The sequence below is a fragment of the Dipodomys ordii genome, unplaced genomic scaffold (assembly GCF_000151885.1).
Source record: "Dipodomys ordii isolate 6190 unplaced genomic scaffold, Dord_2.0 Scaffold40, whole genome shotgun sequence".
Classification (NCBI taxonomy): Eukaryota; Metazoa; Chordata; class Mammalia; order Rodentia; family Heteromyidae; genus Dipodomys; species Dipodomys ordii.
In genome coordinates this window covers 9,082,081-9,095,893 of record NW_012267256.1, presented here as the reverse complement: position 1 = coordinate 9,095,893, position 13,813 = coordinate 9,082,081, and the positions used below count along the sequence as shown (strand labels likewise).

The following is a 13,813-nucleotide window of genomic DNA, read 5'->3' as shown; positions in this document are numbered from 1 at the left end:
GGTGAAGTGATATCTCACTGTAGTTTTGATTTGCATTACTCTAGTGGCTATTCAGATTTTTAAACATTTTAATTGGATAGTAATCATCATTATTAAATAATACTAATCATTATTATTATTTAAATTAGATTATTTATTTTTATTTTTTAGTTTTTATATATCCTGGATGTTAGCCCTCTATTAGAGAAATAGTTTATATATATATTTTTCCCTTCTGTAGGCAATCTCTTCACTCTAGGTTTTTTTTCTGTGCTTTCTAGGAGATTTTCAGGAGCTTTATAGTTTGATATAATTCCACAGTTCAGCTTTTGCTTTTGTTATTGTTGTTTTAAAGTTTTTATTTCTGTGCAGAAGACAGAACTTCTGGAGGTCAAATAGGGAAGACGTACTAAATTCAAACCATGATGAAGTCATAAAAACAAAAGAATATAAATTAGAAGTCAAGCAATATAACCCACAATGTTTTGGATGTGATTCTTTGTCCCAGGAACCCTAACTTCTTCCTAGTAAGATTTGTTTTTAAGTTTATTTATCTTTTCCTGTGCTTCTCAGGATTTAGGTTTGCCAGCTTTATTTCTGTACAAGGTGAGATCAAGTTTCAGACTTCTGCCTGTCCAGTTCACAAGCACCATTTATTATGAAGGCTGTCTTGTCTCTAACATATATTTCTGGTAACCTTATTGCAAAGTCTTTCACTCTTTTGGCTAAGTTTATTCCTACAATATTTTTGTTACCATTATGATTGAAATTTCTTTCATTAATTTTACCAGCAAACTCATTATTAGTATGTAAAACATCTACCACATTTTGACACTCTTTTGACTTTGTTTACCTTTATTTGGTTGAGTCTTAAGGAATTTTTTTTATCATTTAGGATCATATTATTTAGAAACAGGGGTAGTTTGACTTCCTCCCTGTTTGGGGGTCATCATTTTCTTTGTTTTATCTAATTTTCCTGTCTAACAATTCCTAGTGCTGAACTGAATGAAAGCAATGAGAGTGGACGCATTTGTCTCATTTCTGATTTAAGAAAGAATACTTTCAGGTTTTTCCCATGCAGCATAATCCTGGATTTGGGTTTATCATACAGCATCTTTACTATGTTGAAGCGCAATCCATGTCTAACCAGAGCTTTTATCATGAAGGGATGGTGAATGTTATCAACTATTTCCTTTGCATCTATTAAGATGATCATAGTTTAAAAACCCTTCATTCTGTTGATAGGCTGCATTATAGTTACCAATGTATGTATATTAAACTGTCCTGGTATCCTTGGGATGAAACAAATTCACTCTTTGTAAGTGATCCTTTGATGTGCTGTTGGGTTTGATTTGGTATTGTTCTATTGAGAAGTTTCACATCTATATTCATGATTCTTGCTTCCTAGTTTTCTTTGTGTGCTGTGTTCTTGTCTGATGTTTGATAACAGGGTGATGCATAACAGAATAAGTTTGGAACAGTTCCCTCCTTTCCTTTGTATTACCAATTTAGTATCATTACTTTTATTGTTCTACTTATTTATGTACTCATGCTTCAAGTTTTATGGGTAACATACACACAGAAATTAGTTGGTTTCTTACAGGATCTCCAAGTTCTTAGCATATTATTTTTCATAGTAATCTGTTTTTTAGTGAGCATTTATATTTCAATCGTAATGTCTCTCTTTGTATCACTCATTTAGGCCTCTATCTTTTTTATTGGTTAGTCAAGCTAAAGGGTTGCCAATTTTACCTGTCTTTTCAAAAACATGATCTTCATTGATCTTTTACATTTTTGCCTCTGTCTCATTCATTTTTGCTGTGATCATTGTCACTCATTTTCTTCTATCATTTTTTGCATTTGGATTATTTTTCTGAATTATTAATGTGTGTTTTTAGGTTGTTTATTTGAAATATTTCAATTTTTTGATGTAGTCATTCACTGCTGTAAACTTACTTAATATTGTTTTTCCCTTTTTTCTTTGATGACACATTGTTCAAAACTCTGTTGTTAGTCTGCAATTATATATATATATATATATATATTATATATATATATATGTCTGTCGTTGGGCTTGAACTGTGGGTCTGGGCACTGTCCTTCAGATCTTCAGCTCAAGGCTAGCTCTCTACCACTTGAGCCACAGTACCACTTCCAGATTTTTCTGTTTATGTGGTGCTGAGGAATCGAACCCAGGGCCTCATGCATGCGAGGCAAGCGCTCTACCATTGAGCCACCTTCCTAGCCCATTAGCTTGCAATTATTTGCATAATTTCTTTTTTGTTGTTTTTGACCTCTAGCTTTATTCCATTCTCATTATAAATGTTACTAGGTATGGTTTCAGTTTTTCTTTAATTTGTTAATATTCATTATGTATTTTAAATACATGATTGATCATAGAGGAACTTCCATGAATTGATGAAAAGAATGTGCAATCTACACTTGAACAGGATGTTCTGTAAATTCCTGTAGTATAGTTTAATTCTGCTACATCTTTGTAGTGTTTTTTGTGTGGATGTTTGGTCTATTGCTACCGTAAGGTATTGGAGTCTCCCACTATTAGGTTTACTAATGTTTATTTTGTAAAACTGGGTATCTTAGCATCAAGAACATAAATTTACAATCATTATATCTTCTTGTTGAATTGAACTTTCTGTGTTCTATACATAGAGACCTTTTTGTCTCTTCTTTCAGTTTTCTCTGAAAGCCTACTTTGTCAGATAGAAGTGTAGCTATTTCTATTTTCTTGGAATATCATTTTTCATGCTTTTACTTTCAGTCTCTATGCCTCTTTATTGGTGATAGAAGTTTCTTGTAGCTACATGTTTTAGGGATTATGGTTTTTTAAATAATTCATTCAGCCAATATGTCTCTTTTATTTGGAGAATTTAGCCCACATACATTCATAGTTATTGATAGATAAGGTAAGCACATACTTCTATAATTTTACTGATTTTCTTCTAGTTGTTTTTGTGCTTTTTTTCCTTGTTCACCTTTGCAGTTTAATGGTTTATTGTATTGAAAATGTTTGAGTCTTTTCAGTTACTCTTTGATGTATCTATTCTTCTAGTGCGATTTATACTTTTACCTGCTTTCATAATGGCATTTATCTTTTATTCCTAAATATTGGGCTTCATAACACATTTGTAAATCCAATTTAGTAATCATTAATTACACCAGGTTTTGCTTGTCTTGAAAGGACTATTTGTCCTGTATCTCCTTGCTGAATGTAGTACTCTTGGCTGATAGTTATTTTTCAGGATATGAAATATGTAATTTCATTCCAGTGGCTTGTAGAGTTTTCTGCTAAGAAATCAGCTCTTAGACTAATTGAGAGACCCCTAAATAGGATTCTATTGCAGATTTGAGGATTTTTATTCCTATCATTTATTTGTTGATATTTTACGATAAAACACATAACAGCAATAATCAGCTCCTTTCTGATCATGTGTGCCTGAGGTCCAATAAGCCTCATACATATGGAGAAATAATTTCCTAAGCCTTGAGAAAGTTCTAGTATTCTTCACTGGGTAAGTTTTCTGTGCCACTAACATTTTTCTTCTCCTTTGAGTATTCTGCAAATGTGGATCCTTGTTTATATAATTGTGTCCCAAAAGTTTAGAATGTCTTCTTTCTTATTTTTGTTGTTGCTGATGGGACTATTTCAAAAGGACTATTTTCACATCCAGATATGCCTTCTGCTTGTTGAGGTTGATTTTTGAGGCTAACAATGAGTTTTTTTGTTTGACCTATTGAGCTATTCACTTCCAAAACTTCTTTTCAAATCAGTCTCTGATAATTTTCTCACTCATGTGATATATGACCTGCCTAATCTCATGTCATTGTTTATCTGTATTCTCTTGGACCTCATCGAACTTTATGATAAGATTTCCTTTATTAGGCAACTCATCTGTATCTAGTTTTTTGAATCCGTGGATAGATTTTTTTGTTTTTACAAGTGTCGTATTGCTTTGCTTTTCTGTTTCTTCTCCTTCATAAACATTAGCGCATCTGTTAGAACAGGCATCTATTCCATTTTCCTGACATGGTATTTGTAATGTCTTTTTCACGAGCATGTATCGGGGATGGTCACTATGAATTACTGGCTTCCTTTCTAGCTCGGCACTGTAGTTTTCACTCTCTGTGGCTTCTTTGGCTGTGATTACTAACTCTGAGCACAGAGGATACATTGGTGGGGTTGTCGCAATGACCTGTTTCGGCAGAACATTCTTCCTGAGTGAGGACACTGAAGCAGTCCAGGCTAATGGGATGTAGACAGTCGAATGTGAGGATCATCACCCTATGGCTGCTGCTACAAGAAGTGTGTCCCTACTAGATGATGAAGATTTCTTTAGGTGCTTCTTATATGGGCTCTGTTGCTGGGAACCCCATGAATGACGAGGAGCCCAAAGCACTTGTCTTTGACTGGTCAATGATTCTGGCCAAGATGTTTTACCAGATGAGTCAGTGGCAACAACTGCAGCAGTAGTGAGTGTCACAGATGGCATGCAGGTGAGCTACTAGCGACAACGGCATAGGCAGGCAGCGCAGGACTGCGATTCTCCTCTTGAGAGATAATGGTGCCTATCCAGGAATGAAGATGCTCAAAATTGCTTGCAGCTGTCTTTGGCTCTCGTGGGCTAGTAGGTTGGCCACGGGTGGAACTGAGGCTCCTCTCCATGCTTCTCCAGCTGTAGGATGTACCAAAGGAAAGACAGCCATGGAACCCGGTGTTCTTTCTCTTCTCTGTTAAAAACGGGCAGCCAAACGTGGTACTGGTATAGTGCAAACGATGTGGACACCCACCTTCAGGCCTCACACTGATATGAATCCCTATGGGACCAGCCATGCCCTTAGTCACAGATGACAAATGCCCTCTATTCCCTTCTTGGTGACAATTACTCCCGGCCACCCCATGACAGTACCCCTCCCCTGCAGAAACCCCATGGGTAGAGGTCATAGTTATCTTTCTAGGTCCAGTTGGGCCAGTAGGGTGACTACCTAACCAACCAGTACAGCAGCATGTCTATGGAGTCCCAGAGATGAGAATGTGCAGGCATTTTCTAGCCTTCAGAGAAGTCCAAACTTGGACAACTCAATTTTCAAGGTAGTTCCTGGTTTCCTAGGTGTTCTCTGGATGATGGTGTGAAATTCTTTTCCAAATATGCAGATTTCAGATTACTTTTTTTTAAGTGGGCTGCAAAGCTGTATGGCTTGTGGAACTTTCCAGTAGCTTCATTTACCAGCATCTGCACTAGTAGAGATTGACATGACTCTTTTTTTTTCCATCTTATCCTTGCACATGAGAGAGTCTCTGACACCATCTAGGAATCCATTTACTATGGCAAATGTAGGGGTATTTCTTTTCTCCTTCTGTGCAGTCTTCCAGGTTTCTGAATCTCACAGGTTCTAGTTTCTGTGTTGCTGAATTCTGTTGTTCTTGCAGGGTCATAGGAGTCAAAATACATCTACGCATCTGTTACTGTGGCTCTTCATGCTGGAGGAGGTGAGTATTAGCTATCTCTACTAAGCCATCCTGGAACTTTCATTTGGAATCTTTTCACTTTCATCTCTCTACCAGCTGACCTGGCTCTTTGTGAGCTATGGTTTGCTTTTATTAGACCCTGGAAGCAGGGATGATTAAAGCATACTTATACTGAGCAAATGAGTAGGGATTAATGCCCTCTGGGCTTGGAACAAGACCATTTTAATTGGGACCCCAGCCAACCTCTCTAGGCCCTATTGACATACAATGCGAAAAAAGTAATGGGAGAAGAAGAAACATGAGAAGGAAATAAAATCAGAGAAAAAGTTGCAATTGGAAGAAAAACAAATAGGACTGGATTTTCCAACTCGCCAAGGCAAGTAAATATAATAGAAGTACTGATTTTCCATAATCACATGATAATCATATTAGCATTTTGTTATTCTACCTTGAAAATAAAAGTAACCAGTTGCCATTTGCTTGGATGTAAAAGCTCTAAAGTAGTACCCCAAGCTGAATGCTAGTTCAAGTTTATGGTAAAGATCTTGAAGCTATGAACACTTCAAAATGACTTCTGTATCATAAATATATTAGAAATAACTTACGTTAATAAAATATACTATTAAATGCTTAAGGTGTTCAGATCTTTTTTAGAGTATCCTAATTCTTTAAGGGATACCTTTAAGTCTAGTTTAATATCAACATTCAGTTATAAGCCAACCTGGAATTTAAGGCAAGTATTAACCCACATATATTTTATAAAAAAAAAAAAACAAGTCCAAGATACTCTGAAAAAAAATCAGAAATGCTTACTTTTTTAGCCAGTTCTGCTTACCTAGCATTTTGGAAATTGGTGTTTGAGACATGTAAAGATATAGATAAAGCAGCCAGTGAGTTTTAGCTAAGAAACTATTATACTGATAAAAATTGGTATCTCTTTTCTTATCCCATATCCCCTGCATTCTGCAGATAATTTGGTGGCCTTGAAGTCAAATTTCATGCTTGTTATCACACAGATTTAGAAATTTGTTTACAGCTTGTCTTGATTTGTTCACTGGGTATCTTAACATATAGTGTTTTGTGTTGCATTGAAAATATACTGTGTTGGATTGAAATGCGATAGTTGCATTGTGGTGAATTGCAATACAAGAATAAATCTAAAACACTTGGTTCTCAGCTTCTTTTCTTTCCTCCTGTTTTTGCTCAGACAAACCCTATGATGCTTGAATAAAGGCAACTAGTTAGCATATTTGCTGTATTGATTGTACAGAAAAGGACGTATTGATCTGATGTAGACAGGAGTGATAGTCAATTGCTAAAATTATTAGAGAAAGAAGAATGGAATAAAAGATGGCAATCTGTTCTGTTCACACACTGTATTAAACTTCATACTGACAGATTTTTGAAAAGTTTAATGGCTGGTAGGAGAGAAAAATCTTCTACAGGAAGTTAGTAATAACCTGTTTTTTTTTTCCTTTTAAAACAAGAAGATTGCTAGAAGGAAAAGAAATAAGATGGTGACTCAGGAAAAAGAAATGTGACCAAATGGTCTAAATTTCTGTCAAAATTGTTGTGTGGTTGGCCAGTATGTGGCCCTGGACATCAGAACAGGAAATAGAAGCTGACATTTTGAAGTAAGTGGGAAGTAAAGAATCCATCTGTGTCCATATCTTTGCCAAACATCTCCAAAGAAAGGCCGCCCAGAGAAGCCACCAGCTTCAGCGAAAAGCACCAACCCCTGCTGCTCTCCTGAGATACATGCGAGAGGTACTCAAGCAACAGTGAAGCTGGAGCCTGCGTTCATCTCCACAACTGTTACTCAGTGTAAATGAACCTTGACAGAACTATGCCTACATCACTTGGTTCAAGCCGAAAGAAGGTGGTTTGATCAGTGTTATTTTCAACCTTTCTTGATTAGAATTGCCATTAGATCTATGTAGACAGATTTTTTTCAGAAACAACTAATAACTCAGTTGAAATCATTCCTAATGATCAATTTTCCCTTTGGTAGGTAAGGGGGGAGGGAAGAACACGATCTCGGCTACATTCTAATTACCTTCTAATTTTACTCTCATTGAGAACCCCCCGTAGGAAAAGTCCCCGAGACTTACATCTCTTCCAATCAGGTCCTCTTGGTTTTCCACAATTCCCCAGGGGGCAATACCTATGGTACATATCTTCCCTCGAGACTTAGAAGCATGGTCCTTCAAGGCATCTCCAACATGGCGAATAACACCTAAGAGCAGAGAGAGAAGCATTCATCTTGTTTATTATGGCCATGCCTTTTCCATTGGTCTACAGCAAGTTGTGACTCCCGCTTCACCCATGGTTAAATGAATTGAATATACAACTTGACGCATTTCTGTAAGAACTGCGCATTTTTCAGGAGAGACATATGAAATGGTGGCTATAATGCCACATATTTGTCAGAGTTGATATGTACTCTAGCAATTCAGTTTTCATCCTCATTCACATGGAAAAGTCAAAAGCACTCAGTAGTTATAAAAAGAATAAATATAATTCTTAAGGAATGCATAGGGAATCTTTCTCTTAAAAGTATAGTGCTTTGTTAATGTGACCAAGAATCAACATCATAACTATGTCCCGAGGGAAAAAAGTACAATATACAATATGATAGTTAACCTGCACTACAGTTTGCAATACACACTGTTTGGTTATACAAATAGTTACTTAGCTCAGATTTTTATTAATCTTAATCAATATATCTATTTAAAACATATAATATGGAATGCCTAGTTGTAAAGAAAATGTTTGCTTCTTATATTGAAAACATATTAAAGTGCATAAATAAATCATCTATTCTACAATTCCAATGTCTGTGTGTGCATGTCCAAATGTATTGTGTGTGAGAGAGGGTGTGTGTATAAACTTGTGCTTGAACTCAGGACTTTACATTATTGCTTGGCTTTTTTGCTCAAAGCGGGCTCTCTACCACGTGAGCTATACTTCCAATTCCTCCACCATTCTCATCTTGTCTCTCATCAATTATAATGCCCTTCTCCCTCATATTTAAAAGTGAAGGAATTTGGTTTATTTATAAATAGTAGGAAACCTAACTTGTCATTTCACAAGCCATTCACAGGTACAATTTTTTTGCCTACAATCTCCCTCTCAATCGATGATTTCTATATAAGACTTGTAAGATACATTTTCTTAAAAATGTTTCTACTTATCAAAATTCTACCCATTACTTACAGAAAATTCAGATTCAGTGCCATCTTCTATAGAACATTGAGGTGGGCTTGATTTCTTATTCATTTGAATATATATTGCAGGCCGTGTATCTTGAATAGCTCAATATATCACATAATATTTCCTATAGTGATTCATAATCACATATAAGGACGTATTTTCCATTAGTTGAAGGCAGGTCAATGTGTATCTCTACTTTCTGTGCTCCAAGAGATAGTGTAGCCTAAATAAGGGCTCAAAAACTGCTCTGAACTAACCAAAAACAAATCATACCAGCCAACTTAATGATGGGAGAGAATGTACATGTTTCAATAACTCAATTGTGAAATACAAGATCAAATAGAAAGTCTCATTTTCAATACAAAATGAAACAGTGTGAATGGCTACTAAATCATATTGAGCTACCCTGGCAGTATTGGGAGAGGTCATTTTTCACTTGCTAACTTTTAAATATGACTACTTCTAAAACAAATCTACAAAAAATGAAGCAAATCAGTGGACATTAATATAAAAATATCAGTCCTAGATAAGAAGTTTAAGTTCCTGGTATGCTCTTGTTGGCCCCAATTTTCCTATTACCTATCTAGTTTTAATATTCATCATTAGAACAGTTCACATTTTGGGCCAGATCAGATAAACTCTTTGGTTTATAGTACTTAAGATGTAAATTCTTCTTCTGCTAGTGAATACATTGTGAGAAAGAACAAAAACAATAAACAATGTCCCAATCTCCTAAAAATAGAAAACTGATTAGAATTTCTTTTGAACCTTTAGAATCTTTAGTCTGGTATCCTTGTGTCATAATGCAAAAGACTAAATTCTTACAGGAAAGTGGTTCTTACTTAGTAAAACCTGACTAGTCTTTAGTTTGTAGATAGCTGGTTATTATAGGATCATCACTAAAGAGGTCACTAAGCAGTTCAATCTAAGATCACGATTAGGGACTGAGTCTGAATTTCACACAGCAATATCTGCAAAGTTTACTGTTGAAGCATGCCTGTGTAGCGATGTTTACGTTGGTCATAAATTCCAGATATGTAGGAAGGTTTGCGGTAAAGATCTCATTCAAGCATCATATAAACGAAACCCATAAACAACATTGAGATAACATGGTATTTAAATCTCAGTGTTCCAGAGTTTTGTTCAGAAAGTCCCACTATAAATGTATCTCCCTGTACTTGGATAGTCATTGAGCCTTGCGACAAGTTTGCATCAACTTACTACAATTATTATTTGAGTGCTTCTAACAGAAACTTGACTTAGGCTGGGAAATATCCTTATAACGTTCTCAAGGATTCAATCCATTATCTGTTGCATGATAATACTGTTTACACAGTATTCTGTTTACACAGAAGCACTGACTATAAGTGGGTTTGTAAGAACTAATTTGACAGTGTACCTGTATCACAATATAGAAACTCATTCAGCAGATAGGAATATATATATGCATATATATGTATATATATATATATATATATATATATATATGTAGTTTGGAGTGAGGTGTGTCATCCACTGGTAAAGCACTAAGCAGATAACAATCTAGACTTTACACCACAATTTATGTCTCACATACAAATGGCATTTCCAAAAAACAAAAAGAAAGAAATTACAGCTATTTGTCACCAAAATGGAAATCTCTCAAAGAGCAGAGGCGTAGCATCCAATTTAAAGCAGAAGTTATTCTTTAAAAAAATTATTGGATAGTTATACAACTTGAGCAACTGAAAACATTCTGTGAAATTCCATTAGTTGTGTTTACAAATTCTGCACTATCAACCGTTAAACAGTCAATCTGTTTCTTGTGAGAAATAACTGGGTGGTTATCATTTAGGGAAAAGCAGAAGAGAGATACAGTGAGAGGAATGATAAAGAGGAAAGTGCGCATAGGCATTGAGGGAAAGAATAAATAAACCTGGCCCCAGAAAATGATTTTAGGCACAACATGCTCAGGGTTCTGGGCCTTTCCTCTCTGCCCCACTCCAATTACCTGTGTTCACTCCCCCAGTGAATATCCATGCTCCAGTTGTCATGGCTGCTTTGATGAGTCCCTTTCCGAAGACTTGTTTGAGCTTTGGCTGGAGTTCAAAGTTTTGCAGGCCGCCATGCACAGAGATGAGAAGTTTGGGAAGCTCCAATTGCCATTCCTTAGTCATCAGATGTAGGAGGAGATCAGGTTTCGTATCAAAAGATACTCGCACATACTAGGGAAAGAAAGGCTCTCAATTAGAGAGACAGACAAGGCTGCAGGAGGCTGGTGTTCTTGTCAGATTGCAGTGTGTGTGTGTGTGTGTGTGTGTGTGTGTGTGTGTGTGTGTGTGTGTCCCTAGTTGAGTAAAATGTCTCATGTGAAATCAGATAGTTTAGAAAGGGGCGCTCATTTCCTTACCAGATAAGTTATAGAAGACAAGGAGATTAAACACTTGTAAAGGTTTCCTTGAACTATCTGTAAGCTTGACATTCACTAAACTTAAAAAAAAAACAATTTGATTTTCTAAAGTGTAATTTAAGCAAAATTCTCCTAGAATTAGTTCTTTGCCCAAAAGTCATTATATTACTATTTTACTACTACTGAAATTTATGGAAAGGTTCATATGTCTCTAATGCTCTGAATGGGAGCCAACTTTGGAAGTAAATTAGAGGCAGGTATAATTGTGTTTTCATGTTTTTGTGATTCTATTATTTTGAGAGGTTATGAAAGATTCTATCATAACAGCAAGTTATAGTTAATTCTCTTACAAACGCATCACAGATCTGTTATATTTTCAAGATAAGTGACAAGAAGCATGGCAATGATTCCTACAGAATAATTGGGAAATTCATGTTTACAGCAAAAATCAAGATTTTACTACATGCAACAGGAAGTAAAATTACTAGACTATATAAGTGAGATGCTTTAGATGCAATATATAGAATCATGTGCATACTCATTTAAATCTTAGGTTAATTGCATAAATCTTTGTGTTTCTAGCCATACACAACTAGATATTAGCCAAAAAGTCAAAGGTCATCTGAAACACATTATTGAAATAACATAGAAAGAAGGAATATTCAATTCCCAAATAAAACAGAGCTGGAATCCCGAGAGCATGTAATACCCAGCAGGGTTGGCCTGAAGGTCTGTCTCTCTTAAACCCTGCAGACCTCGAACATCTCATTTAATGGCCTTGTGCTGACAAGGGAGTTCAATAGAAGGAAGCTGGTGCTCTGGAAAGAACTGCACTTTGAAGCACAAGGAAGAAAACAATACGCAACTGCACAAAAGACAGTGGCAACAAAGCCTGCCTACCTCAACCATCCCTTTGAAAGAATGGGAAACAACTCCCTTATGATTATTTTAAGGCATGAATGCCTTTGACACAGGTTTTACTCCTCTTGGACACTGCCAATGTGGTTTGAGGTGTGTCAAGCAGAGAATTCATGTACACAGTCTGATTGAGTAATGGCTTTTGTTAACTGGCAGAAGACAATGCCAGTCTTCTGGGGGAGGGATGTGTCAGTACACATCCCATTGCCCCATGGGAAAATAAACATGCCATAGTAACCAAGTAAAACATTAGAGAAGAAAATCAAGCTGAGCACTGGTGGTTCATGCCTATAATCCCAGCCACTCAGGGGGCTAAGTTCTGGGGATTGCAGTTCAAAGCCAGCTGGAGGAGGAAAGTCCATGAGACTCTTACCTCCTATTAACCACCGGAAAACCAGAAGTGGCACTGTGGTTCAAAGTAGTAAAGTGCTAGTCTCAAGTGAAGTAAAACTCAGGGACAGAGCCCAGGCCCTGAGTTAAAGCCTCATGACCAAAAAAAATAAATAAATAAAATAAAAAACATAAATTAAATAAATAAAATCACAAATCACACAAAGAAATAAAGCACCGTAAATGAGAACCAGAGGAAACAACATAGAACAGAGTAAGATCTTCATTTACAATGTTGAAATGATCTCAGAATACAAAAATCATATTTAACACATCAAAATGAATTCAGGTGAGTGGGTGAGAAAAAGGAACAAAGAGCAAAAAGGTATGCCTATGTCCATTTGAAAAAGTCAAGTAGAATTTATTTTTAAAGAAAACACCCTAAAATGTGAAAATTCCAATGGACAAATTACAGAACTGACACATTGACAATCGTTTCAGGAAATAAACCAATGCATGGTGACAAACAAAGGACTAGAAGCCATAAAAGAAAAGAGGAGGAAGAGAAAATCAGAACGTTAGGCAAAAACAAAAGAAATAATGAGGCGATGGCAAGATTTGAAGAGAGAAAGGTGGAGTGTTGCTCAGAAATATTCAGGGCTACTAATTCTCATGTCTAGGAAGCTCAATAAATCTTAAGCACAGACACATCACAGATAACGCTAGAGTGTTTAGGGGTGGGGTGGATATCTGTCCTCTAAAAGAGGTAAAAGGATCACTTTGAAGAAGCAGTCATTAAACAGAAGGCCTATTCCACAATGGTAGCACCAACTGTGTCTTCAACGTGACAAGACAACAAACCAACAGTCTAGCATTAGGTATGATTATTCTATAACATGCTGGATAATACAGTATATAAATTAGATAGAAATAATCCAGCTTATGGTATTCTTACATCTATATGTTGCAGGAGAGAGGAAAGTTTTGATTAACTGTGGACCAATAATTGGTCTATTCTCTCTTTTTTTAACTTAGTATCTGAGATTGCATGAACACACAGTATGTCACATATATTTGACAGTAAACATTTTTATAAGTAGGAGTACACAGTAAAATGATGATTTAAAAAGTACCCTATAACAAATACATAAACCAGTAACACAGTCATTTACTACAGTATTATGTACTGTACAAATTTTAATGTGCAGCCAGGCATCAGTAGCTCATGCCTGCAATCCTAGCTACTCAGGAGGCTGAGATCTGAGGATCACAGTTTGAAGCCAGCCTGGGCAGGAAAGACATGAGACTGTTATCTCTAATTATCCACTGGAAAACCAGAAGTGAAGCTGTGGCTCTAAGTGGTAGAGTGCTAGCCTTGAGCAAAAGAGCTCGGGGACAGTGCTCAGGCCCTGAGTTCAAGCCCCATTACAATAAAAAAGTTATGTTACATATTTAAAGGACTGGCAGTGCAGTAGGTTTGTTTCTAAAGCAATACCACC

General features: G+C 36.2%; 1 protein-coding gene across 4 annotated transcripts in view; it reads right to left on the bottom strand.

Annotated features, from left to right (window-relative positions):
* The window catches only part of Trpm3 (transient receptor potential cation channel, subfamily M, member 3), a 498,800-nt gene that overhangs the window by 242,031 nt on the left and 242,956 nt on the right, over positions 1-13,813 (bottom strand). For all 4 annotated transcript variants that reach the window (XM_013018449.1, XM_013018448.1, XM_013018447.1 and 1 more), the window contains exons 4-5: positions 10,668-10,881; positions 7,576-7,700 (exon numbers count right to left, since the gene is read on the bottom strand). In XM_013018449.1, coding sequence (XP_012873903.1) covers positions 7,576-7,700; positions 10,668-10,881 — 339 coding nt within the window. The remainder of the gene's footprint in view (positions 1-7,575; positions 7,701-10,667; positions 10,882-13,813) is intronic.